This window comes from Papio anubis, chromosome 14, assembly GCF_008728515.1.
Source record: "Papio anubis isolate 15944 chromosome 14, Panubis1.0, whole genome shotgun sequence".
In the NCBI taxonomy this organism is placed as follows: domain Eukaryota; kingdom Metazoa; phylum Chordata; class Mammalia; order Primates; family Cercopithecidae; genus Papio; species Papio anubis.
Window position 1 is genome coordinate 32,002,626 of NC_044989.1, and position 23,743 is coordinate 32,026,368.

The window sequence follows — 23,743 nt, forward strand, 5'->3', positions numbered from 1 at the left end:
TTTTCACTATTTTTCAACTCCCTTATCTTCATTTGCTTCCTTATCCAGCTTAGATTCTATGCTCCATCATTATCATTTCCCTCCTTTTTGTTCTTTTTTTTTGAGATGGAATCTTGCTATATTATCCAGGCTGGTCTTGAACTCCTGGGCTCAAGGGATCCTCCTGCCTCAGCCTCCTGAGTAGCTGGGATTGCAGGTGTACACCACCACTCCCAGCTGGTATCATTTTCTTTTATATACTCTCAGCTCTTTTGTGCTCCCCTTCCCTCTGTCTTAATTCCTGGAAAATCCCCAATCTTCATTAAGTTCACTTTCTTTTCTTTTCTGTTCTGTTCTGTTCTTAGACGGAGTCTTGCTCTGCCGCCCAGGCTGGAGTGCAGTGGCATGAGCTCAGCTCACTGCAACCTCCACCTCCTGGGTTCAAGCGATTCTCCTGCCTCAGCCTCCCAAGTAGCTGGGATTACAGGCACGTACCACCAGGCCCAGCTAATTTTTGTAGTTTTAGTAGAGATGGGGTTTCACCATGTTGGCCAGGATGGTTTCGATCTCCTGACCTCATGATCCGCCCGCCTCGGCCTCCCAAAGTGCTGGGATTATAGGCGTGAGCCACTACGCCCAGCCAAGTTCACTTTCTTTCTACTCTCTACTTGCATCTAAGCAACTGAATGTAACCTGAGAGAAACAAAAGCATGCAACTGGTCTCACTTTGAATTCATGATCAGACAGACCATTAGTGCTGCCTGTATTTCTTTCATTCTATACTTCCTTCGTTCATTCAATTTTCCAATTTCCTAGATGGCTATTTCATACCATGTTCTTTCATTTCTATCCTCAAGCTTCTAATACCATCTTCATCCTCACCCTAAGCCAATGATCTTGCTTCCTGTTTCACCAAGGTAAAAGAAGTAATCAGAAGAAAACTTCTACATCCTGTCATTAGCACATCAGCCATCACTCTGCCTTCCCTCCTATTTCTCTGGACAAGCTTTCAGTTATCCTCTATAAAGCCAGTTCTTTCACTTGTTACCTACTGAAAGATGATGTTCGTATAATTGTTCTGTTTCTTGCATCATTGTTTTTCTTGCATCATTCTCTTTCTTGCATCGTAATTACATGTTATAAGTTCCACTCTCAGGGCTGCTTCATTTCTCAGCTTCCTTTTGTAGCAAACCTCCTTGAAAGACTTGTCAGTACACTGTATTCACCTTCTCTTCTCCCCATCTCTATTAAACACATACCAGTTTGGCACTGGTCCCCACTAATTTATGTAAACAGCTTTTACAAGGTAACCAAAAACCTCTGTGTTGCCAAAATCAAGATCTTTCCTTATGTCTCATCTTACTTGATTGATGTTGAACAGCCAAGGTCAGTACTTTCTTTTTTTTTTTTTTTTTTTGAGACAGTCTTGCTCTGTCGCCCAGACTGGAGTGCAGTGGCACAATCTCGTCTTACTGCAACCTCCGCTTCCCTGGTTCAAGCGATTCTCCTGTCTCAGCCTCCCAAGTAGCTGGGATTGCAGGCACCTGCCACCATGCCTGGCTGATTTTTTATTTCAGTAGAGATGGGATTTCACCATGTTGACCAGGCTGGTCTTGAACTCCTGACCTTCACCCGCCTCGGCCTCCCAAAGTGTTGGGATTACAGGCATGAGCCATTGCACCTGGACAAGATTAGTAACTTTTAGGAACATCATTATGCCCTTTATTCAGATTCACCAGTTGCTTACATTTTGCCCCATTTGCTTCATCATTGTTTCTATAATATGTACCTATAGAGACAATATGCATATGTATATGTATTTTTCTCAACTATTTGAGAATTTCTTTTTTTTTTTTTTTTTTTTTTTTTTTGAGACGGAGTCTCGCTCAGCCGCCCAGGCTGGAGTGCAGTGGCCTGATCTCAGCTCACTGCAAGCTCCGCCTCCGGGTTCACGCCATTCTCCTGCCTCAGCCTCCCGAGTAGCTGGGACTACAGGCGCCCGCCACCTCGCCCGGCTAGTTTTCTGTATTTTTTAGTAGAGACAGGGTTTCACCGTGTCGGCCAGGATGGTCTCGATCTCCTGACCTCGTGATCCGCCCGTCTCGGCCTCCCAAACCGTGCTGGGATTACAGGCTTGAGCCACCGCGCCCGGCCCTATTTGAGAATTTCTATGTCAGAATTTATTTTCTCTTGAACAACTCTCCTTCTGGAATTATTCCTTTAAATTTGTATACTATAACTTAGCTGATGACACTTTTGGTAGATGTGTGACACAGACTTTTTGAAGGAAGTTATGTTTATTCCTTTGAATATCAGAGTATAAATTATAGCAACTTAAGCAGACCTTGTGAAATTTATCACTTGTGTACACATAAGAGTGATTTTTATTTTCACAGTCCTGGAAGATACTGCTCTTTGGTGTAATAAACTTGATATGTACTGGCTTCCTGCTTATGTGGTGCAGTTCTACTAATAGTATAGGTATGTCACCTTTGTATTTTTATGGAGTTGTTATTTTCACTTTTGTTTTTCTCATTGGAAATAAAGGTATATCTTATATAGAATATATTCTGAAATGTATTTAACTCAAATGATTTAAATAAGGGAATATATTTAAAACTTCCTTGTAAGCTATAAAATTTTGTTCATTTGTTAACATTGTATCTTTTCTTTTTTTAAAGTTTTTTCCTTTTAAAATATATTTTAAAGTAGCAATGGGGTCTCACCATGTTGCCCAGGCTGGTCTCAAACTCCTGAGCTCAAACGATCTACCCACCTTGGCCTCCCAAAGTGCTGGGATTACAGGCGTAAGCCACAATGCCTGGCCATTTTCATTTTAAATAAGCTGTTATTTAAAAAAAAAAAAAAGTCATTAAATCTGTTTGGAGATTTGTTTTTGTTTTGTTTTTTGGTTTTTTGGTTTTTTTTTTTTGAGATGGAGTCTCACTCTGTTGCCAGGCTGGAATGCAGTGCTGTAATCTTGGCTCACTGCATCCTCCGACTCCCTGGTTCAAGCGATTCTCCTGCCTCAGCCTCCCAAGTAGCTGGGATTACAGGCACGCACCACCAGGCCCAGCTAATTTTTGTAGTTTTAGTAGAGATGGGGTTTCACCATGTTGGCCAGGATGGTTTCGATCTCCTGACCTCATGATCCGCCCGCCTCGGCGTCCCAAAGTGCTGGGATTAGAGGTGTGAGCCACCGCTCCCAGCTGGAGATTTGTTTTTAATGTAATAGATTAAAACTTTAGTTTATACAGTTTATAAGTTAGATTTTGAGGTTTGTTGGCTTTTCCTTAAAAAGAGAATTCTGTAATTTTTTCTTTGTTGGCTTTTCCTTAAAGAGGGAATTCTGTAATTTTTTCTTGTATCTTAACTTTTTATGTTTTTTAATGCATTGTTCCTTTGTTCTGTTGTTCAAACAATACATTTGAAATAGTGCTGAGATTACAGAAGCAGGCAGAAAAATGGTCACAGGGCTTTTTAACATTCATTACTTCATTTTTCCTAATGGAGAAATCAGGTTGGGAGGTAAGCTTTTCTACCAACCAACTTTGGCTACATGTATTGATCAAATTTACTAGATAACTGGCAATATATCAGGTTGGCCAGTGACTCAAAAGTTTTTTTGGTGATGGATACCCCTGGTAGAAATAATTTGGGTGACTTGCTGTATTTTTTTAGAGGGGTCAGTAATATTTTAATCATTTTTTTGGTTGTTTTGCAGCTTTAACTGCCTATACTTACCTGACCATTTTTGATCTTTTTAGGTAAGTTTTTAGGAAATCTTAATGTTTTGGAGCCAATAAGGAATTTGGTAGAAATGTGGTATAGCCATACAATTCAGCAATAAAAACAGCAGCTACTGATATCGTATAAGAAAACAATAAAAACATTATACTATGAAGACAGTCATAAAGGACCACATATTGTATGATTTCATTTATATGAAATGTCCAGAACAGGCAAGTCTATGGACAGAAAAAGTAGATTATGAAGAAGTTTTCTTTGCTTAAAGGAAAGTAATCTAAAGTAAAATTATCAACATAGAACAAACACACAAACAACAATAATTAGAGACATAACAGTAATTAGAGGCTGGGTGGGGTGGCTCACGCCTGCAATTCCAGCACTTTGGGAGGCCAAGGCGGGTGGATCACTTGAGATCAGGAGTTTACGACCAGCCTGGCCAACGTAGTGAAATCCCATCTCTACTAAAAATACAAAATTAGCCAGGCATGGTGGCTTGTGCCTGTAGTCCCAGCTACTTGGGAGGGTGAGGCATAAGAATCGCTTGGACCCAGGAAGCGGAGGTTACAGTGAGCCGAGATTGTGCCACCACACTCCAGCCTAGGCAACAAGAGCAAAACTCAGTCTCAAAAAACAAAAAAACAAAACATTTATAAATTTGATTATATTAAAGTTAAAAACTCTAGGTAGCAAATGTCACCTTAAACAGAGAGTAACCTGAGAAGATACTTGCAATTCATACCTCAAAGGACTAATTTTGCTAATATTTGAAGGGCCCTACAATTTAATAAGACGAAGGCCCAATAAAAGAAAAGTAAGAAAAAAAATTTATAATACGAGAGTTTACAGAACAGGAACTATAAATGACACTTATGAAAAGTTGCTCATCTTCACTAACAGTAAGAGAAATGCAAATTAAAATTACTCCGAGATGCTGTTTTGCCTGTCACATTGGGAAAGATTAAAAGATTTGAGTATAGCTGTGTTGTTGAGTATGTTAGGGAAACACGTGCTCTTTTGTTTTTAAAAAGATGGCTTTATTCGGCTGGGCGCAGTGGCTCATGCCTGTAATCCCAGCACTTTGGGAAGCTGAGGAGGGCGGATCACAAAGTCAGGAGTTCGAGACCAGCCTGGTCAATATGGTGAAACCCTGTCTCTACTAAAAATACAAAAATTAGCTGGGCATGGTGGTGGGCATCTGTAGTCCTAGCTGCTTGGGAGGCTGAGGCAGGAGAATTGCTTGAACCTGGGAGGCAGAGGTTGCAGTGAGCTGAGATCGCGGCACTGCACTCCAGCCTGGACAACAGAGCGAGACCCCATCTCAAAAACCAAAACAATAACAACAACAAAAAACACCAGTTCACTGTAAATGTGAATGTTTGAATGTTTATTTTTGGATTTTCAGGTCTGTCCCATTGATCTGTATGTCTGTCCTTTATGCCAGTACCATCAGTCTTGATTACTGCAGCTCTGTAGTAGGTTTTGAAATTGGGAAGTATGAATATTCCAGCTTTGTTCTTTTTCAAGGTTGTTTTGGCTAAACAGGCATTCTTTTTGCTCAGGCTGGAGTGCAGTGGGTTGAGTTCGGCTCACTGCAGCCTCAGTCTTTACCTCCTGAGCTCAAATGATGCAACTCAGCCTCCTGAGTGAGTGGTACCACAAGCTTGTGCCACCACATTTGCCAATTTTTTGATATTTTGTAGAAATGAGGTCTTCCTATGTTGCCCAGGCAGGTCTCAAATTTCTGGGCTCAAGTGATCCTCCTGCCTTTCCCTCCCAAAGTGTTGGGATCACAAGCGTGAACTACCTGTCCTGGCTGGAAACAGGCACTTTTATACATTGCTGGTGGGAATATAAATTGGTGCAGCATCTCGAGGGCAGTTTGGCAATATCAATTAAATTTAGAAATGCCCATAACTGGCCGGGCGCGGTGGCTCACACCTGTAATCCCAGCACTTTGGGAGGCTGAGGTGGGCGGATCACAAGGTCAGGAGATCGAGACCACGGTGAAACGCCGTCTCTACTAAAAATACAAAAAATTAGCCGGGCGCGGTGGCAGGCGCCTATAGTCCCAGCTACTCAGGAGGCTGAGGCAGGAGAATGGTGTGAACCCAGGAGGTGGAGCTTACAGTGAGCCGACATCGCGCCACTGCACTCTAGCCAGGGGGACAGAACGAGACTCCGTCTCAAAAAAAAAAAAAAAAAGAAATGCCCATAACCTTAAACATAGCAGTTCCTTTTCTAGTAATTTATGCTACAGATACATTCCTGTGATCAAAAATGAGTTGCATATGAGGTTATTCAGTACAAAAGATTGGAAACAATCAGTATGTGAATGATGAAATAAATTATGGGGCATGTATACCCTATATTTTGGTACATATATATCATAGAATTCTCAAACTTGACCATACATCAGAATTACTTGGAAGGTCTTGTTAAAATACATGTTGCTCCATTTCCAGAGTTACTTATTCAGAAGGCCTTGGGTAGGACCCAAGAATTTGCATTTCTAGCAACAGATGAAACCGATCCTGCTGGGTATAGGGAACCCACTTATCTATGTAATTAAATATTATGTAGCCTTAAACAATAAAGCCAAAGCATTTTATGGTTTAGAGGTCCTAATTAGGGGAGAAAGCAAGATATACAACAGTGTATATAGTATGCTGCAATTTGCATTAAAAAGGGGGAAAGAGTAAGAATACACGCATGTTTACACATCCACACACTACAGTCATTTGCTTATATTTGCGTAAATATACATAGGAAGGATAAACAAGAAACTGATAGTAATAGGTGTCTTTAAGGAGGAAGACTCTGGCAGGGAGATGTAATTTAAAATCTTCCCACTATATATCTCTTTTGTAAATTTTGAATTTTAATTATATAAATAAAATGCCAATTTAAAAATAAATAAAAGCAGATTAAGTATGTTACAGCCAAGAGTGGTGTCTCATGCCTGTAATCCCAGTGCTTTGGGAGGCTGAGGCAAGAGGACATTGGAGCCCAGGAGTTTGAGGCTGCAGAGAGCTATGATCTTAGCACTGTACTCCAGCCTCAGTGACAGAGAGATACCCTATAGACCAGGCACAGTGGCTCATGCCTGTAATCCCAGTACTTTGAGAAGCCAAGGTGAAAGGACTGCTTGAGCCCAGGAGTTCAAGATCAGCCTGGGCAATACAGTGAAACCTCGTCTCTACAAAAAATTTTTAAAATTAGCCAAGTGTGTTGGCTGGGCGCGGTGGCTCAAGCCTGTAATCCCAGCACTTTGGGAGGCCGAGACGGGCGGATCACGAGGTCAGGAGATGGAGACCATCCTGGCTAACATGGTGAAACCCCGTCTCTACTAAAAAAATACAAAAAACTAGCCGGGCGAGGTGGCGGGTGCCTGTAATCCCAGCTACTCGGGAGGCTGAGGCAGGAGAATGGCGTAAACCCAGGAGGCGGAGCTTGCAGTGAGCTGAGATCCGGCCACTGCACTCCAGGCTGGGCGACATAATAATTATTCCCCAACGTAACTTTTTAAAAGTGTATGAATGGGCTGAGTGTGGTGGTTCACGCCTGTAATCCCAGCACTTCTGGAGGCTGAGGCGGGAGGACCACACTCAGCCCATTCATACACTTTTAAAAAGTTACGTTGGGGAATAATTATTAATGTTCCCTACCATATTTGATAATAATAAACTAATGGTAATAAAAATAGTAAAATTTTAAAACTAAAGTAATGTTGTTTCCCTAATGTCTTAAGGTTCATAAGGAAAATCTTTTCATTTAATTTGAAGAAGTTTCTTTCTTTAGAGGCTCATAATCTGCCATGTGAATTAGCTATCGATATATATTGTTTCAGATGAAAGGTGTGATTTACATTCATTTAGAGCTTCATTAACATCCAAACACAGAAGAAAGTGGTTATCTGATTTTAGACTGTTGTTAATAAATGCTACTGTTTTACAAAGAGGTGTAGACATATATTTTAATAGAGAACATTAATACCAAAGTGGTGTTATTAAACTATGGAAATTAAAATAATTTATGCATATAAATAAAATCAAACATATTGAATGATTTGTTAATAAATGGGTGCTGATTTGTAGATTTATGTAGTAATGGGAAGTAAGTTCAATTAGTGTACCATATTTCATCAAACATTAGATGTTAAGAGTTTTAAGACAAATACTTATTTTATGTGTCCCCAAGAAAAATGCTGCTAATTCAACTGTGATGTACTGTAAGTTGTAAGACTAACCCTGATTTGAGGAGTATTAAGATGTGAAAAAATATGTGCTTCTTAAAAGTGATGAACTGTAGAAAAAGTTTCAGAGATTTTTATCCACTTTTAAGGGTAAAATTTTCAAAAGTTAATGTTTAAACACTGAATTTTTCAAATTTCTTATTAGTAACAAATATCATCTATAGAGTATTGTTTACAAAGAAAAAATTTTACAATTAATAATTGAAGCTTTGGCCGGGCGAGGTGGCTCATGCCTGTAATCCCAGCACTTTGGGAGGCCGACGCTGGCAGATTCCCTGAGCTCAGGAGTTGGAAACCACCCTGGGCAACATGGTAAAAACCCATCTCTACTAAAATACCAGAAAATGAGGTGTTCATGGTGGCGCACTCTTATAATCCCAGCTACTCGGGAAGCTGAGGTGGGGGAATCGCTTGAGCTTGGGAGGTAGAGGTTGCAGGAGCCAGGATTGTGCCACTGCACTCCAACTTGGGCGACAGAGTGAGACTCCGTCTCAAAAAAAAAACATAAATAAATAAATTAATGATTGAAGCTTCAATTGTATATTTCATTTTTCTTTTCTTTTCTTTTCTTTTCTTTTTTTTTTTTGAGACAGGGTGTTGCTCTGTCACCCAGGCTGAGTACAGTGACATAGTCATGGCTCACTGCAGCTGCAATCTCCTGGACTCAGGCGATCCTCCTACCTCAGCCTCTGGGGTAGCTGGGACTACAGGTACTCACCACCACACCTGGCTAATTTTTGCATATTTTTGTGGTGACAGGGCATGACATGTTGCCTAGGCTGGTCTTGTACTCCTGGGCTGTCAAATGATCCGCCTGCCCTGACCTCCCAGAGTGCTAGGATTACAGGCATGCACCACCATGCCCAGCCTAATTGTATATTTCTGACTGCAGAAACTCATTTGGCTGCCTTTATCCAATGCAATTTCAAAAATCATCCATCCATTGAAAACCAACCTAGGTTATTTGCTTAACTTCAATGTAAATACCATATTCTTGCTACTTACATGAATTGGAAGTGAGGTTAGCACACTATATGAACCCTGTCATGAGTGTGAAGTACTCTCAAGGAGTTAGCTAGGGCTCTTTTGATTGCAGCCATCAGACTTCCACTGGAGCTATACTGGGGGAGCAAAGGTGTAGGATACTTAATTCTACAGATTCAGGGGTGTTAATGGAATCTGAGGGTAGAGGTTTAGCTGGGCTCCATTGTAAGAATCAAACTTCTCCTTATCTGTCATCTCTGTTCCCTGTGTGTGGACATTGTTGAGCTATTTTCTTCCTGTAGGCCAGCATTCCCTACTCCCAAATCCGGGGATAGAAATATAAATACTGCTCCAAATTTTTAGATTTGCATTTCCATCATTCAATAAAGCAGCCAAATTAAGCCTGGAATGCTTTGGTTCCAGTTACAAATCCTACTTCCAAATCCAGAGCAGCATTTTGACCCAGCTTAGGTTACATGCGTCAGGTGTCTGTCTGTGGATGAGTCAGCTGTGGCCAGGGAGTAGGGTCATGTTAAGAACATACCAGTTCCCAGCCAGGTGCGGTGCCTCGCACCTGTAATCCCAGCACTTTGGGAGGCCAAGGTGGGTGGATTACAAGGTCAGGAGTTCAAGACCAGCCTGGCCAACATGGCGAAACCTCATCTCTACTAAAAATACAAAAGTTAGTCAGGCATGGTGGTGCATGCCTGTAATCCCAGCTACTCAGGAGGCTGAGGCAGGAGAATCACTTCAACCCAGGAGGCGGAGATTGCAGTGAGCCGAGATCACACCATTGCACTCCAGCCTGGGCAATAGAGTGAGACTCCATCTAAAAAAAAGAACATATACCATTTCCTGCTGTAAGTTTATAGATGGAGAAAAAAAATGAACGATAGTTAATAACTGAGAATTGAGAATTGTGAGCTAGGGAGAGAGACTCTTGGCTCCCTGCTTCATGGAGCCTTTCATATTTCCATTTAGGGATTACAAAATACTTTGATGTCTTCAAGATCCATGAGATAGGAGTATATTATAAGGATGGCTTTTCAGCCAGGCGCGGTGGCTCACGCCTGTAATCCTAGCACTTTGGGTGGCCAAGGTGGGTGGATCATTTGAGGCCAGGAGTTCGAGACCAGCCTGGCCAACATGGTGAAACCTCATCTCTACTAAAAAAAAATACAAAAATTAGCTGGGCATGGTCGTTCACACCTGTAATCACAGCTACTTGGGAGGTGGAGGCAGGACAATCACTTGAACCCGGAAGGAAGAGGTTTCAGTAAGCCGAGATGGCACTACTGCACTCCAGCCTGGGAAACAGAGCAAGACTCTGTCTCAAAAAAAAAAAAAAAGAATGCCTTTTATTAATCAGGTAACTAACATGTTTAATTGGGTCTAACACAGATAGTTGTTACCTCAATTTCATATTGTTGTAACTTGTTTTAGAGGGAATCTCTACTACACTTGGAAAATGAACATAGTTTTATCTCAGTCAAAATGTTGTCAAGGTATTATTAATATTTAGTTTAACTTTTAGCAAAGATGAAGTGTATCAAAGTTAAAATTGTATATGTCATTTTTTAGCATTTTCAGTTACAGAAACCATTTAGGGTGGATAACATTGTGTAGTAGAAGTATGAGGTTAGGTTCTACTTAACTGACTTGATGTATTATAACTTTATTCTGTTCCTTCACATGTTAAAATCTTACAAGTATACCACACGTTCAGATGCTTACTGTGATTAGATGGTAAACTACTAGAATTAATTATCTTAATAAATTATTAGAGTAATTTATTATTAATTTAGTCTGTGCAAACACGGATAACTTTCAACCACTTAGGAATTCTGAAAACTTAATTTCTCTTCACATGTTCTCTTCTAGTTCTAACACTAAATTTATTTTTCTTTTTACTTAGTTTAATGACATGTTTAATAAGTTACTGGGTAACAATGAGGAAACCTAGCCCTGTCTATTCATTTGGGTAAGTTCAAATTATTTTATTTTTTGCTAACTTATGACTACTAAAATATTATTTATAGTAGACAATAAAGAGCTAGCTAGAGTATTCCTGGAAAATAAATGCTGCGTACTTAGTGAAATGATGATCAGATAGTGAAAATAGATAGGCTGGGCACAGTGGCTTACACCTGTAATCCCAGCACTTTGGGAGGCTGAGGCACGCAGATCACCTAAGGTCAGGAGTTCGAGACCAGCCTGGCCAACATGGCAAACCCCTATCTCTACTAAAAATACAAAATTCATCCAGGTGTGGTGGCGTGCACCTGTACTTGCAGCTACTTGAGAGGCTGAGACAGGAGAATCGCTTGAACCCAGGAGGCAGAGGTTGCAGTGGGCCAAGATCGTGCCATTGCACTCCAGCCTGGATGACAGAGCAAAACTCCGTCTCAAAAAAAACAAAAGGAAATAGATAGAAAAGCATCTTCCAAGAAACAAACATTTAAGGTATAAATCATATTAAAATGAAATGTTCACATTAGGTTTTTTACATTTTATAAAGCAAATATTTAAAGTTCACATTAAGTTCTTTAATATTTTGGGAATTTATTTTAGCTAGAGCAAGTACAAAGGATTTTTATGTTAGTGTATCTTCTAGATGTTAAATAAATGTGACATAGTTTAATACTAGGCAGTGGTAAAGATGGATTTTCATCTGAAACTGGATTTGTGATAGCAATGGGTCAACAAATAATTTGAGATTTGTTTCCATAATTTTAAAAATTACTGAGGCCAGGTGCGGTGGCTCACACCTGTAATCCTAGCACTTTGGTAGGCTGAGGCGGGAGGATTGTTTGAGTTAGAAGCCAGCCTGGGCAACATAGTGAGACCTGTCGCTACAAAAAATTTTTTTAAATTATTGTACATGGTGGTATATACCTGTGGTCCCAGCTGCTTGGGAGGCTGATGTGGGAGGATTGCTTAAGCCCAGGAGTTTGAGGCTGCAGTGAGCTATAATTTCATCACTGCATTACAGGTGGCAAGAGTAAGACCCTGTCTCAAAAAAAAAAAAAAAAAAAAAAAAAAATCCTGAAAGTTGAAAGGAAATAATCTTTTATATTAAAGGTTTAAAAATGTATTTAAACATGAGTTCCTTTTAGATTCTAGGAAACAACTTGAAAGAATTTTACTTTATTATTATTATTTTTACCTGAAGAGGCATATCAACCAAGGAATTTTACTTTAGTAAAGAAACTTTTGGACCAAACTTACTCTTCTTGTCCACCATACCATTCATTGGGACTATATTCTTTTGAACAAAGTTAGGTTTTATTAAACAATGGGAAGAAGTAAATATAAAATTTTAATGCAAAATAAGGATTTTTATAAGTCATAAATCAAAATGAATTTTTAAAAAATATTTATTATTTTTAATTTTATTTATTTTTTGAGACAGAGTCTCACTCTGTCACCTAGGCTGGAGTGCAGTGACGGTGCAGTGGCGTGATCTGGGCTCACTGCAGGCTCTGCCTTCCAGGTTCAGGCGATTCTTCTGCCTCAGCCTCCCGAGTAGCTGGGATTACAGGTGTGTGCCACCACGCCTGGCTAATTTTTTTTTTTTTTTTTTGTATTTTTAGTAGAGATGGAGTTTCACCATGTTGGCCAGGCTGGTCTTGAACTCCTGACCTCAGATGATCCACCCACCTCTGCCTCCCAGAGTGCTGGGGGATTACAGGTGTGATCCTTCACACTTGGCCTTTTTTTTTTTTTTTGACAGTTTTGCTGTGTTGCCCAGGCCGAAGTGCAGTGGTGTGATCTTGGCTCATTGCAACCTCCACCCACCAGATTCCAGCGATTCTCATGCCTCAACCTCCGGGATATCTGGTATTACAGGTGTGCACCACCACACTCAGCTAATTTTTATATTGTTAGTAGAGATGGAGTTTCGCCATGTTGGCCAAGCTGGTGTCCAGCTCCTGGCCTCAAAGTGCCAGGTCCAGCCTGTGTCACTGAAATTTGATAGAGTTGCATTATCACTATGATGATCAGTTGTAAGGTGTAGATATATCCATATAAGGAAATCTGTCACTGCAAGTTACAGAAATCTAACTTAGTTTGGGGCCTGGCGCGGTGACTCATGCCTGTAATCCCAGGACTTCGGGAGGCCAAGGTGGGTGGATCACCTGAGGTCAGGAGTTTGAGACCAGGCTGGCCAACATGGCGAAATGCCATCTCTACTGAAAACACACACAAAAATTAGCTGGGTGTGGTGGCAGGCGCCTGTAATCCCAGCTGCTTGGGAGGCTGAGGCAGGAGAATCACTTGAAGCTGGGAGGCAGAGGTTGCAGTGAGCCGAGATCATGCCACTGCACGCCAGCCTGGGCGATGGAGCGAGACTCTGTCTCAAAAAAATTAGTTTGGGGAGTCAGATGCAGTGGCTCATGCCTATAGTCCCAGCATTTTGGGAGGCCCAGGTGGTCGATCACTTGAGCTTAGGAGTTTGACACCATCCTAAGCAAAGAGCGAGACCCTGTCTCTACAAAAAAATACAAAAATACCAAAATATGCTGGGTGTGATGGGGTTTGCCTGCATTCCCAGCTACTCAGGAGACTGAATTGGGAAGATGGCTTGAACCTGGGAGGCAGAGGTTGCAGTGAGCTGAGATGGTGCCACTCTACTACTCCTGCCTGGGTGACAGAGCCAGACCCTGTCTCAAAAAAAAAAAAAGAAAAAAGAAAAATGAGTTTGGGGGGAAAAAATGGGAGGACTTTTACAATTTATATAACCAAACTACTATGGGAAGACAGTAACTGGTGCAGGCACTAGACCACTGAGGACATTGTCATTTTTTTTTTTTTTTGCCTCCCAGGCCTGCTTTTCTCTGCATGTCATGTTCAGTCTCTCAGACGACTTTTCTCCTCCAGTCTGGAATGATACTCCTAGCAAGACCTTAATTCACACCTTCTCACCTTCATCCTACAGAGGAAATAATAAATTATGACTGTTAAAATGATATTTATGGTAGGCAATAAAGAGCTAGCTAGAGTATTTCTGGAAAATAAATACTGCCTAGTTCAGAAAATCATGAGAACTGTTGCTTGGGCCAGCTTGGAACAGGCATCAGTCTTTATAGATCAGTTACTGTGGATAGAAGACAAGGTCATGTAAGGACATGACAGCTCCCATTTTGGCTCACTTGCTTAGAGTGAACAGGAAAGAAAGGAGGGGTTAAGCAATAAAGTTAAACACTCAAATATAGTTGCAATCAGTCACATAGCTGAAGTATCACATATATCTGGAGATTTCAAAATCCAGTTCTCTAGGCCTGAGAACTATCTAGAATTTCAGACTACCTTCTTGATAGCTTCACATGGATGTCTAATTGGTGTCTTAAACTTAGGAAAAAATTCTTGGTTTCTTCCCCAAAAACCTATTCCTTTGTAGTTTTTCCCATCTCAGCAAATACCATCAGCACTTTGTTGCTCAAACAAAAAATTCTGGGAATTTCTGTTGATTACTGTCTCTCATCACCCACATTTAATCTATTAGCAGATTAATTATGTCAAGGTAACCTACAAACACATCCAGAATTAACCCCCAATCCCATTTCTATCTCCACTACTGCCATCCCAGACCAAGCTACTTTGATTTGCAGCCAGTGTTTTTCTTTTTAAACCTGTATCATATTATCACTGTCCCCTTAAAACCATCCAGTTGTTTCCCATAATGCTTAGAATAAAATCCTAACTCCTTTTTCTAATTTACAAGGCCCTTATATGATCAGGACCCTGCCTACTTTTCTTCAACTTAATCCTCTCATGCCCTCTATAGGACACTGACTTTCTTTCTGTTGTTTGAACACTACTCATTCCTATTTTAGGGCCTTTGTATAAGATCTGCCTGATATGCTTGTCACCTGATGTTTGCAAGGCTGGCTCCATCGTGTTATTCATATCTTAATATCACTAAATGCTAATTTCCATTAAGTGACTGAACAGCCCAATCAAAAATAGTCATCTGGTTAATCTCTTGTCACATCAGACTACTATAATTCTCTGTACAGAACTTACCAAACCAGGTATTTGTTTTTCTGTCCCTACCCTTTAAAATGTAAATTTCATAGCTGGGTGCAGTGGCTTATGCCTGTAATCCCAGCACTTTGGGAAGCCGAGGTGGGAGGATCATCTGAGGTTAGGAGTTTGAGACCAGCCTAACTAACATGGTGAAACCTTATTTCTACTAAAAATACAAAAATTAGCCAGGCGTGGTGGTGCAAGCCTGTCGTCCCACCTACTCATGAGATTGAGGCAGGAGAATCACTTGAGATGGGGAGGCGGATACTGCAGTGAGCGGAGATGGTGCCACTATACTCCATCTTCCATCTCAAAAAATAAGAAAAAAAAAAGTAAATTTCATGAAAGTAGAGACCCTGTCTTGTTTTCTGTGATATCTTTTTGCAACTTAATGAATTTTAAGAAAGGAATACATTTGTATAGCCACTATCTGGATGATGATATAAAACATCACAAGTCTCCTAAAACCTCCCTTCATGTCCATTCAGACCCTACCAGAAGTAACTGGTAATGTGACCTCTAACATTGCATATAAGTTTTGCCTGTTTCTGAGTATCCTGTAGATGGAATATAGTATGTGCTATCTTGTTCATTCTTGTTCTTTGCTATCATATTCCATTATATGACTATATCACAAATTGCTTAATTGTTAAGGACATTTAGATGACTTTCACTTTTTAGCCATTATAAATAAAACTACTTCTGAACATTCTTGTATATGTCTTTTAGTGCACATATGTACCCATTTATGTTGGGTATGTATCTTTGAGTGGAATTAGTTTGGATTTGCATGTTCATTATTAAAAGATAAGATAATACCAAACCATTTTCCAGAGCAGTTTTACCAATGTATACTCCCACTGGTAGTGTTTGAGAGTTGCAGTTGCTTCGTGTCCTTGCCAACAGTTGGTATTGTCTTTTTTTTTTTTTTAATCTTTTTTTTAAGGCAGCGTCTCACTTGGTCACCCAGGCTGGAGTGCCGTGGCGCGACCTCGGCTCACTGCAACCTCCGCCTCCCGGATTTAAGTGATTCTTGTGCCGCAGCCTCCTGAGTAGCTGAGACTACAGGCATGCACCACCATGCCTGACTAGTTTTTTTTACTTTTTTGTTTTTAGTAGAAATGGGGTTCCACCATTTGTCCAGGCTGGTCTTGAACTCCTGACCTCAAGTAATCCACCCACTTTGGCCTCCCTGAGTGCTGGGATTACAGGCATGAACCACTGCACACAGCATTTTTTTTTTTTTTTTTTTTTTTGAGGCAGGGTCTCACTCTGTTGCCCATGTTAGAGTACAGTGGCATTATCATAACTCATTGCAGCCTTCAACACCTGTGCTCAGGTGACTCTCCTGCCTCAGCCTCCTGAGTTGCTAGGACTACAGGCACATCCCACCATGCCTGGCTGATTTTTAACATATTTTTGGAGTCAGGGGTCTCACCATGTCCAGGCTGGTCTTGAACTGGCTTCAAGCGATCCTCCCACACCCCAAGTAACTGGAATTACAGGTGTGGAGCCACCATGCCCAGCTGTTACTGTCTTTTTTATAAAGGCCATTCTATGGTATGTAGTGGTATTTCATTGTGGTTTTAAGTTATTTTCCTTACAACTAATTGAGCACCTTTGCATATGTTGATTAACCTTTCAGATCACCTCTTTTTTAAAATGCTTGTTAAAAATCTTTTAACCATTTTCCCTTTTTCTTTATTAATCTGTAACAGTTCTTTATATATAAGTATCTTCTCCTTCTCTTAGTTGCCCTTCTTCTTAATGGTATCTTCTGATGAATAAAAGTTTTAAATTTTAGGCCGGGCGCAGTGGCACACACATGTAATCCTAGCACTTTGGGAGGGTGAGGTGAGCGGATCATTTGAGGTCAGGAGTTCGAAACCAGCCTGGCCAACATGGTGAAACCCCATCTCTACTAAAAATACTAAAATTAGCCACGCATGGTGGTGGGTGCCTGTAATCCCAGCTACTTGGGAGGCCGAGACAGGAGAATCACTTGAGTCTGGGAAGCGGAGGTTGCAGTGAGCCGAGATCGCGTCATTGCACTCCAGCCTAGGCGACAAAGTGAGACTCCGTCTCAAAAAAAAAAAAAAAAAGTTTTAAATTAAATTTATTTTTTCGGGTTGGTCCTTTTGTGTATTTGTTAAGAAATCTTGGCATGCCCCCCAGGTCATAAAGACACTTTGCCCTGTTATCACCTAGAAGCCTTACTGTTCAATTTTTCATATTTAATCCTACAATCCAGTTGGAATAGATTTTTTTGGTATGGTGTGAAGCAGGAGTAAAGGCATATTCTGGAGTGCAGTAGCGCAATTCGGCTCACTCCAGCCTCCATCTCCCACCTTCAAGCAATTCTCATGCCTCAGCCTCCCAGGCACCTGGGATTACAGGCGCACACCACCACGCCCAGTTAATTTTTTGTATTTTTAGTAGAGACGGGGTTTCGCCATGTTGGCCAGGCTGATCTTGAACTGCCTCGGCCTCACAAAGTGCTGGGATTGCATGTGTGAGCCACCGCACCTGGCTCTTCTTTATTGCTTTTATGTGCCACCTTTTTCACAAATCAGATGACTATATATGTGTAGGCCTGTTTCTAGATTCTCTTTTCTGCACAATTTGGTGTATTTGTACTTGGATTAGTACCGTACTATGTTAATTATTACAGCTTTGAAATACTTATTGATATCTGGTAGTATAAATCTTCCAGCTTCGTTCTTCAAGATTATCTTTGCTTTCCTTCACGTTTTGCAGTTCCATATGCATTTTAATATCAGCTTCTCAAATTCCACAAATAACGTTGGTACATTTGCATACTGTTTTTTCCTGTTCTTTTTTATTTTTTCAGTAGCTGGAAAAAACAATTTGTATTCTATTATAACCTACTTTTTTCACTCACCTTTTTCCATGTCAATAAATACTTTTTTTGTTTAATAATATATAAACAAACAGTTATATTGTTGATTTCCAACATTTTTCCTTTACACATAACAATGTGATGTACAGCCTTAATTTTTTTAATTTTTTTCTGTGCCTCCATGATTATTTTCTTGAAAAATTTTAAGCATTTATACTTACCATAAATATTGAATACCGTTAGACCATGTGTTGCAGGAAAAACTAAAACAACAGTTCCTGGCCTCTGGCTTAGTCTAGGGATTATAAAATATGCTCATAATGTCACTGTAATTATGTATAGAAATGAGAGGCAGTATAATAAGTGGTTAAAATATGAACTCTAGAGTCAGAGTGTCTGAGTTTGAAAACCTTCTACTTGCTAGCTATATGACTCTAAACAGTTACTTTTCTTCTTTATGTCCTAAATTTCTTATCTGTTTGAAAAAAAAAAACTGAGCCAAGTGTGGTGGCACATGCCTGTAGTCCCAGCTACTCAGAAGGCTGAGCTGGGAGGATTACTTGAGCCTGGGAGTTCAGGGTCCAGCCTGGGCAACATAGCGAGACCCCCATCTCTTCAAAAAAAAGAAAAAAGTGGATAAAGTAATTTTAAAACAGGGTTGGGAGGTTTAGATGAGGTAATATGTTAAGTACTCTGGTGTCTAATGCACAGTGGGTCAATTAAGTGTTGTTATTATGATATTATGATTGTGATTATTTCTAGAAAAATAAGGACTATAAGTGGGTCCTGGTAATTGTCTTTTTTTTTTTTTTTTTTTTTTTTAAATTTTGAAGTATTTCTGGGAAGAGAAAGCGTCTGGCATGGGCTGAAGGTGCTCTCTCTTCTGGGTCCTGGGAATTATACAAATAGGTACTCTTTGGAATCTGTGATTTTCATTGTTTGTTTTTCTTCTAGAAACCCTAATCTGCTCTAACAGTGTTTGGCTCATAGTAGACAGCACCTATGTGTATTAAGTGAGCAAATAAATGAATGTAAATGTGTTCTAGAGAGACTGGTTTGTGAATTGAAAGAATTGTGATGATCTAATTAATGTTTTGGTTTCAGATTTGAAAGATTAGAAGTCCTGGCTGTATTTGCCTCCACAGTCTTGGCACAGTTGGGAGCTCTCTTTATATTAAAAGAAAGGTACATTTGTATATGATATTACTCTAAATCCCACCTATGACACCTTTGGGAACATGAAAGAAACCCGTCAGACACATTTGCTTTCAAGGGTATGAAAATTTAGATGAGCAGGGCTGGAGTTTTGATGGTACAGTTTTTTTATGTTTCAGACATTTTCTTCTGTTTCACTTTTTTTTACTTCCTTAATGCTGCTAAATTGAGTCAGAAGTGGTTGTGAATGAAACAGAGATTCAGTCAGGCATGTTTGATGCTTGTTACACACCCATTGAAATCGGCTTGGCAGAGAAAGATTGAATTACATATTAAGGATAATTTGTGAAAAAAGAAAACTAAAAAGGATAATTTGTGAGTCTCCTTGCCTCATCACTGCTAATAGTTAATAGTTATATTACTAAAAGATTTTGTGAACTTTAAGGTGGGTTAATGATATATTTAATAAAGCTTTTTAACTTTACAATTTATAGGACTTATTTAATACATTTTTATTTATTTTAGTGCAGAACGCTTTTTGGAACAGCCCGAGATACACACGTGAGATTTTATTTTCGATATATAATTTACTATTGATTCTTAATTATTAATTGATGTATTATTAAACAGTTGGCCAATGTCAGAGTTCAGACTGTGGCAGCATAAGTTTTTGCTTTTATTTCACAAACAAAATTCCCAAATACCAAGACTCTATTTCTTTACCCTTAACAGTTCCCAAGTTCTAAATATTTTTATACTGCACAGGAAGGCCTTTCTATCTTGGCGTCAGGCTTCTCATTATTTCCAAACCTAGGAAGCACTAAGCCAGCTTCCCCTAGTATTCTGTAATTTCAAATTTGACCTTCAAAATCTTTTCATAGCACCTATAGAAAAGAGAATTGGACCAGGCTCAGCGGCTCACACCTGTAACCCCAGCACTTTGGGAGGCTAAGGCAGGAGGATCGCTTAAGCCCACGAGCTCAAGACCAACCAGGGCAACAGAGTGAGACCCTGTCTCCAAAAAAAAAAGAAATGTATATATATGTTTCATATATATTGCAACTATGTGATTTTCATATATATATGAAAAGAGAATTGTATGTATCATATATATGTAAAAACAATTGTATTTCTCAACCACATAGTTGCCAACTATAGGGACCTTATCTATTCTGATCAGTGTAATTCCAAAAAGTCTGATTTGTCCAGCATATCATAAAACAAATACCATTAACATTTATACAGATTTATAACAGGGTTTACCTGTAGGAAGATACTGTTAATGCTAAAAGTCCTTTCTTATCCTTTGTAAGATGGAGCAACAGTAGATGGGACATGGGTGATGGGGCTAGAAACTAAGTTCAGGTTCTGTATCTGGAAACACTGAATCATTAAAGCAGACTACTTTACCTTCCCACCTCTTAGTCCCTCTACGTATTGAAATTACCTACTGATAATACCAAGAACAAATTAAAGGTGAATGTTATCATTCTTTTTAGGGGAAGATTATTAGTTGGTACTTTTGTGGCTCTTTCTTTCAACCTGTTCACGATGCTTTCTATTCGGAATAAACCTTTTGCTTATGTCTCAGAAGGTATGTTTTTTATTTACTATTAATATAAAAATCCAACTAATCTCTTATAAAAACAAGTCTTTTGTTTGTTTCATTCACTCAAATCAATGAGGAAGTATATTCTGAAGAGAAGAGAGAACTAGCCCAAATGTTCTCAAGTCTTTTTTAAGTGGAAAATTATAAAACAAAATCTCATTAGTTCAAGCTTTAAAATAACAAATTATTTTGAAACAGGCAGGAGTGACCTGTAAATTAAATCATATGATGATGAAAAATTACATTTACCAAATAATGTGAGATTTTAAATGTGTAATCTATCTAAGAAAAGTCTATTGTAAGCACTTTAGAAGTCTCAGTATACTTAGAATAGTTGATATGCTAATTGAAAATAGTTGTATTTTGTTAATAAAGTAAGTTCCCAGGAACTTCTCTTTGGCAATGGTGGATGGGCATATATATTTGCAAGTAGCCAAACTTTATTTCTTTTGAAATATCCTTTTATTTTGAAGTGTTTACAACTTCAGACTGATTTTTCACTTTTGCAGTCTAAATTATTGGCATTTTTCAACAATTTCAGTGTTTTGGAATCCCACTAACACACAAAAGAGTTAGCCACTAAGAGATGGAGAAGTGAGGTGAAAACAGAAGTGGGATGTTTGCACAGACCCACACTTTGAAGTATAGAGAAGCACAGATAGGTGTGGATCTTTTTAGATCTCACTCTAGGACAGGCAAGAGAAGAAAGTTTTCTGAAATGCCCATTCAAGTTTAAACAACTTCATGAATGTTATGAAGATAAGTTGTGTTTGTATGAGTTAAAGAATTACTGCATGAATTAGAAAAATAAATAATGTTACTTATGATCACCTGAATTTCTTGAAAAAAATTCATAATTTATAAAATACTATAACACTTACTCTAGAAATTTTTAAGATGGTGCAGAGATTTAGAAACACTATTTCTCTGTAAAGATCAGGAAGACATAAGAAGGAAATAAGACTACTGATAATCTTATGACCCACAGATAATATGTTAACATTTCTATGTTATTCCTTTCACTTTTTTGTATGCACACGTACAGATAATTTTATGTGCTTACTTAGAATTGTATATATTACAATTTTATGCCTGGCTTTTTTTTTTTTTTTTTTTTTTTTGAAACGGAGTCTCACTGTCTTGCCCAGGCAGGAGTGCAGTGACACAATCTTAGCTCACTGCAACGTCTGCCTCCTTGGTTCAAGGAGTTACAGGCGTGTGCCACCATGCCTGGCTGATTTTTGTATTTTTAGCAGAGACGGGGTTTCCCCATGTTGGCCAGGCGGGTCTCAAACTCCTGACCTCAGGTGATCTGTCCACCCTGGCCTCCCAAAGTGCTGGGATTACAGGTATGAACCACTGCGTCCGGCCATGTCTGGCTTTTTTGTTAGCATTATGTCTTCAGTATTGCTTCTCATTAAATACTCTTTGAATGTAAATGATTTTTTAATGCTTGCATAGTATTCTGTTATGAATATTTTAAAATATTTTATACATTTCCAACTTTTCCTTTTATAAATAACTCTATAATCAGCCTCTTTAGATCAACTTTGTCTGCATTTTTTATTCTTTCTGTAGGATAAATTCCCTGAGAAGGAATTATTTACTGGATTAAAAATACAGTATTTTTTAAAGGCTTTGTTGTATATTGCCAAATTTATTTCCAGAAAAGTTATCTAGTTTATATCTTTATTTATTTTATTTTATTTTATTTTATTATTATTTTTTATAGAGACAAAGTCTCCCTGTGTTATCCAGGCTGGTCTCAAACTCCTGGGCTCAAGCAGTCCTCTCACATCAGCCTCCCAAAGTGCTGGGACTACAGACATGAGCCACTGCTCCCAGCCTACTGTATATTTTCATTAGCTGGAAATGAAGGTTCCCAGAAACATCAAGATTTGTGACATTAGCTGGGCTTGGTAGCATGTGCCTGTAGTCCCAGCTACTCAGGAGGCTGAGGTGATTGTATTGCTTGAGCTCAGGAGTTTGAGTCCAGCCTGGGAAACATAGCAAGACTCTGGCTTTAAAAATAATGAAGTCTGGGTGTGGTGACTCACGCCTGTAATCCCAGCAGTTTGGGAGACCAAAGCAGGCGGATCACAAGGTCAGCAGTTCGAGACCAGCCTGGCCAACATGGCAAAACCCTGTCTACTAAAAAATGATAAAAATTAGCCAGGCATGGTGGCAGGCACCTGTGATCCCAGGTACTCGAGAGGCTGAGGCAGGAGAATCCCTTTAACCTGGTAGGTGGAGGTTGCAGTGAGCCGAGATCACGTCATTGCACTTCTGCCTGGGTGACAAGTGAAACTCCATCTCAAAAAAAAAGAAAAAGGGCCGGGCGCAGTGGCTCAAGCCTGTAATCCCAGCACTTTGGGAGGCCGAGACGGGCGGATCACGAGGTCAGGAGATCGAGACCATCCTGGATAACACGGTGAAACCCTGTCTCTACTAAGAAATACAAAAAACTAGCCGGGCGAGGTGGCGGGCACCTGTAGTCCCAGCTACTCGGGAGGCTGAGGCCGGAGAATGGCATGAACCCGGGAGGCGGAGCTTGCAGTGAGCTGAGATCCGACCACTGCACTCCAGCCTGGGCTACAGAGCGAGACTCCGTCTCAAAAAAAAAAAAAAGAAAAAGAAAAAGAAAAAAGATTTGTGAAATTACTTGAAATTTAAGTGGAAAATAATATTAAGTACTTTCTATATGCCAAGCACTGCTAAATACGTAGAATAGCCCATTTAATTCTAGCCATATGAAGTAAATACTTTTATTATGCCCATTTTACACTAAGGCACTGAGAGATTAAATTACTTACCCAGTGCTACACATCTAGTTAAAGGCAGAGCTATGATTTAAATCCAGATATTCTGACATCTTACTTAACTGCTCAACTATTTTTCTTTTGCATAAGTCTTGCCAATCTTTTTTACATGATGGTACACATTTTAAAAATGGATATTTCTATAGCACTCTGGGATAAATGGAGGAGGATTCTTGAGCCTAGACACAGGCTACTTGTCCAAGAATAGTAACTGACAGGTATCTTTGTAGGTATCCAGGTCCTCACCTGGCTTTTTTGAGAGTTGAAGGAAGTAATTTGTATGTCATTTGAATATCCCTTATCTG

The 23,743-nt window shown here is 39.5% G+C and overlaps 1 protein-coding gene across 8 annotated transcripts in view; it reads left to right on the plus strand.

Annotated features, from left to right (window-relative positions):
* The window catches only part of SLC30A6 (solute carrier family 30 member 6), a 60,426-nt gene that overhangs the window by 8,911 nt on the left and 27,772 nt on the right, over positions 1-23,743 (plus strand). For 2 of the 8 annotated variants that reach the window (XM_003908486.5, XM_021924723.2), the window contains exons 3-8: positions 2,376-2,460; positions 3,704-3,746; positions 10,881-10,946; positions 18,960-19,040; positions 19,536-19,571; positions 20,510-20,604. In XM_003908486.5, the coding sequence (XP_003908535.1) occupies positions 2,376-2,460; positions 3,704-3,746; positions 10,881-10,946; positions 18,960-19,040; positions 19,536-19,571; positions 20,510-20,604 (406 nt within the window). Of the gene's footprint in view, positions 1-2,375; positions 2,461-3,703; positions 3,747-8,664; positions 8,692-10,880; positions 10,947-13,791; positions 13,944-18,959; positions 19,041-19,535; positions 19,572-20,509; positions 20,605-23,743 lie in introns of those variants that run through there. The other 6 variants (XM_021924724.2, XM_021924722.2, XM_031655057.1 and 3 more) reach the window with 5 other exon arrangements.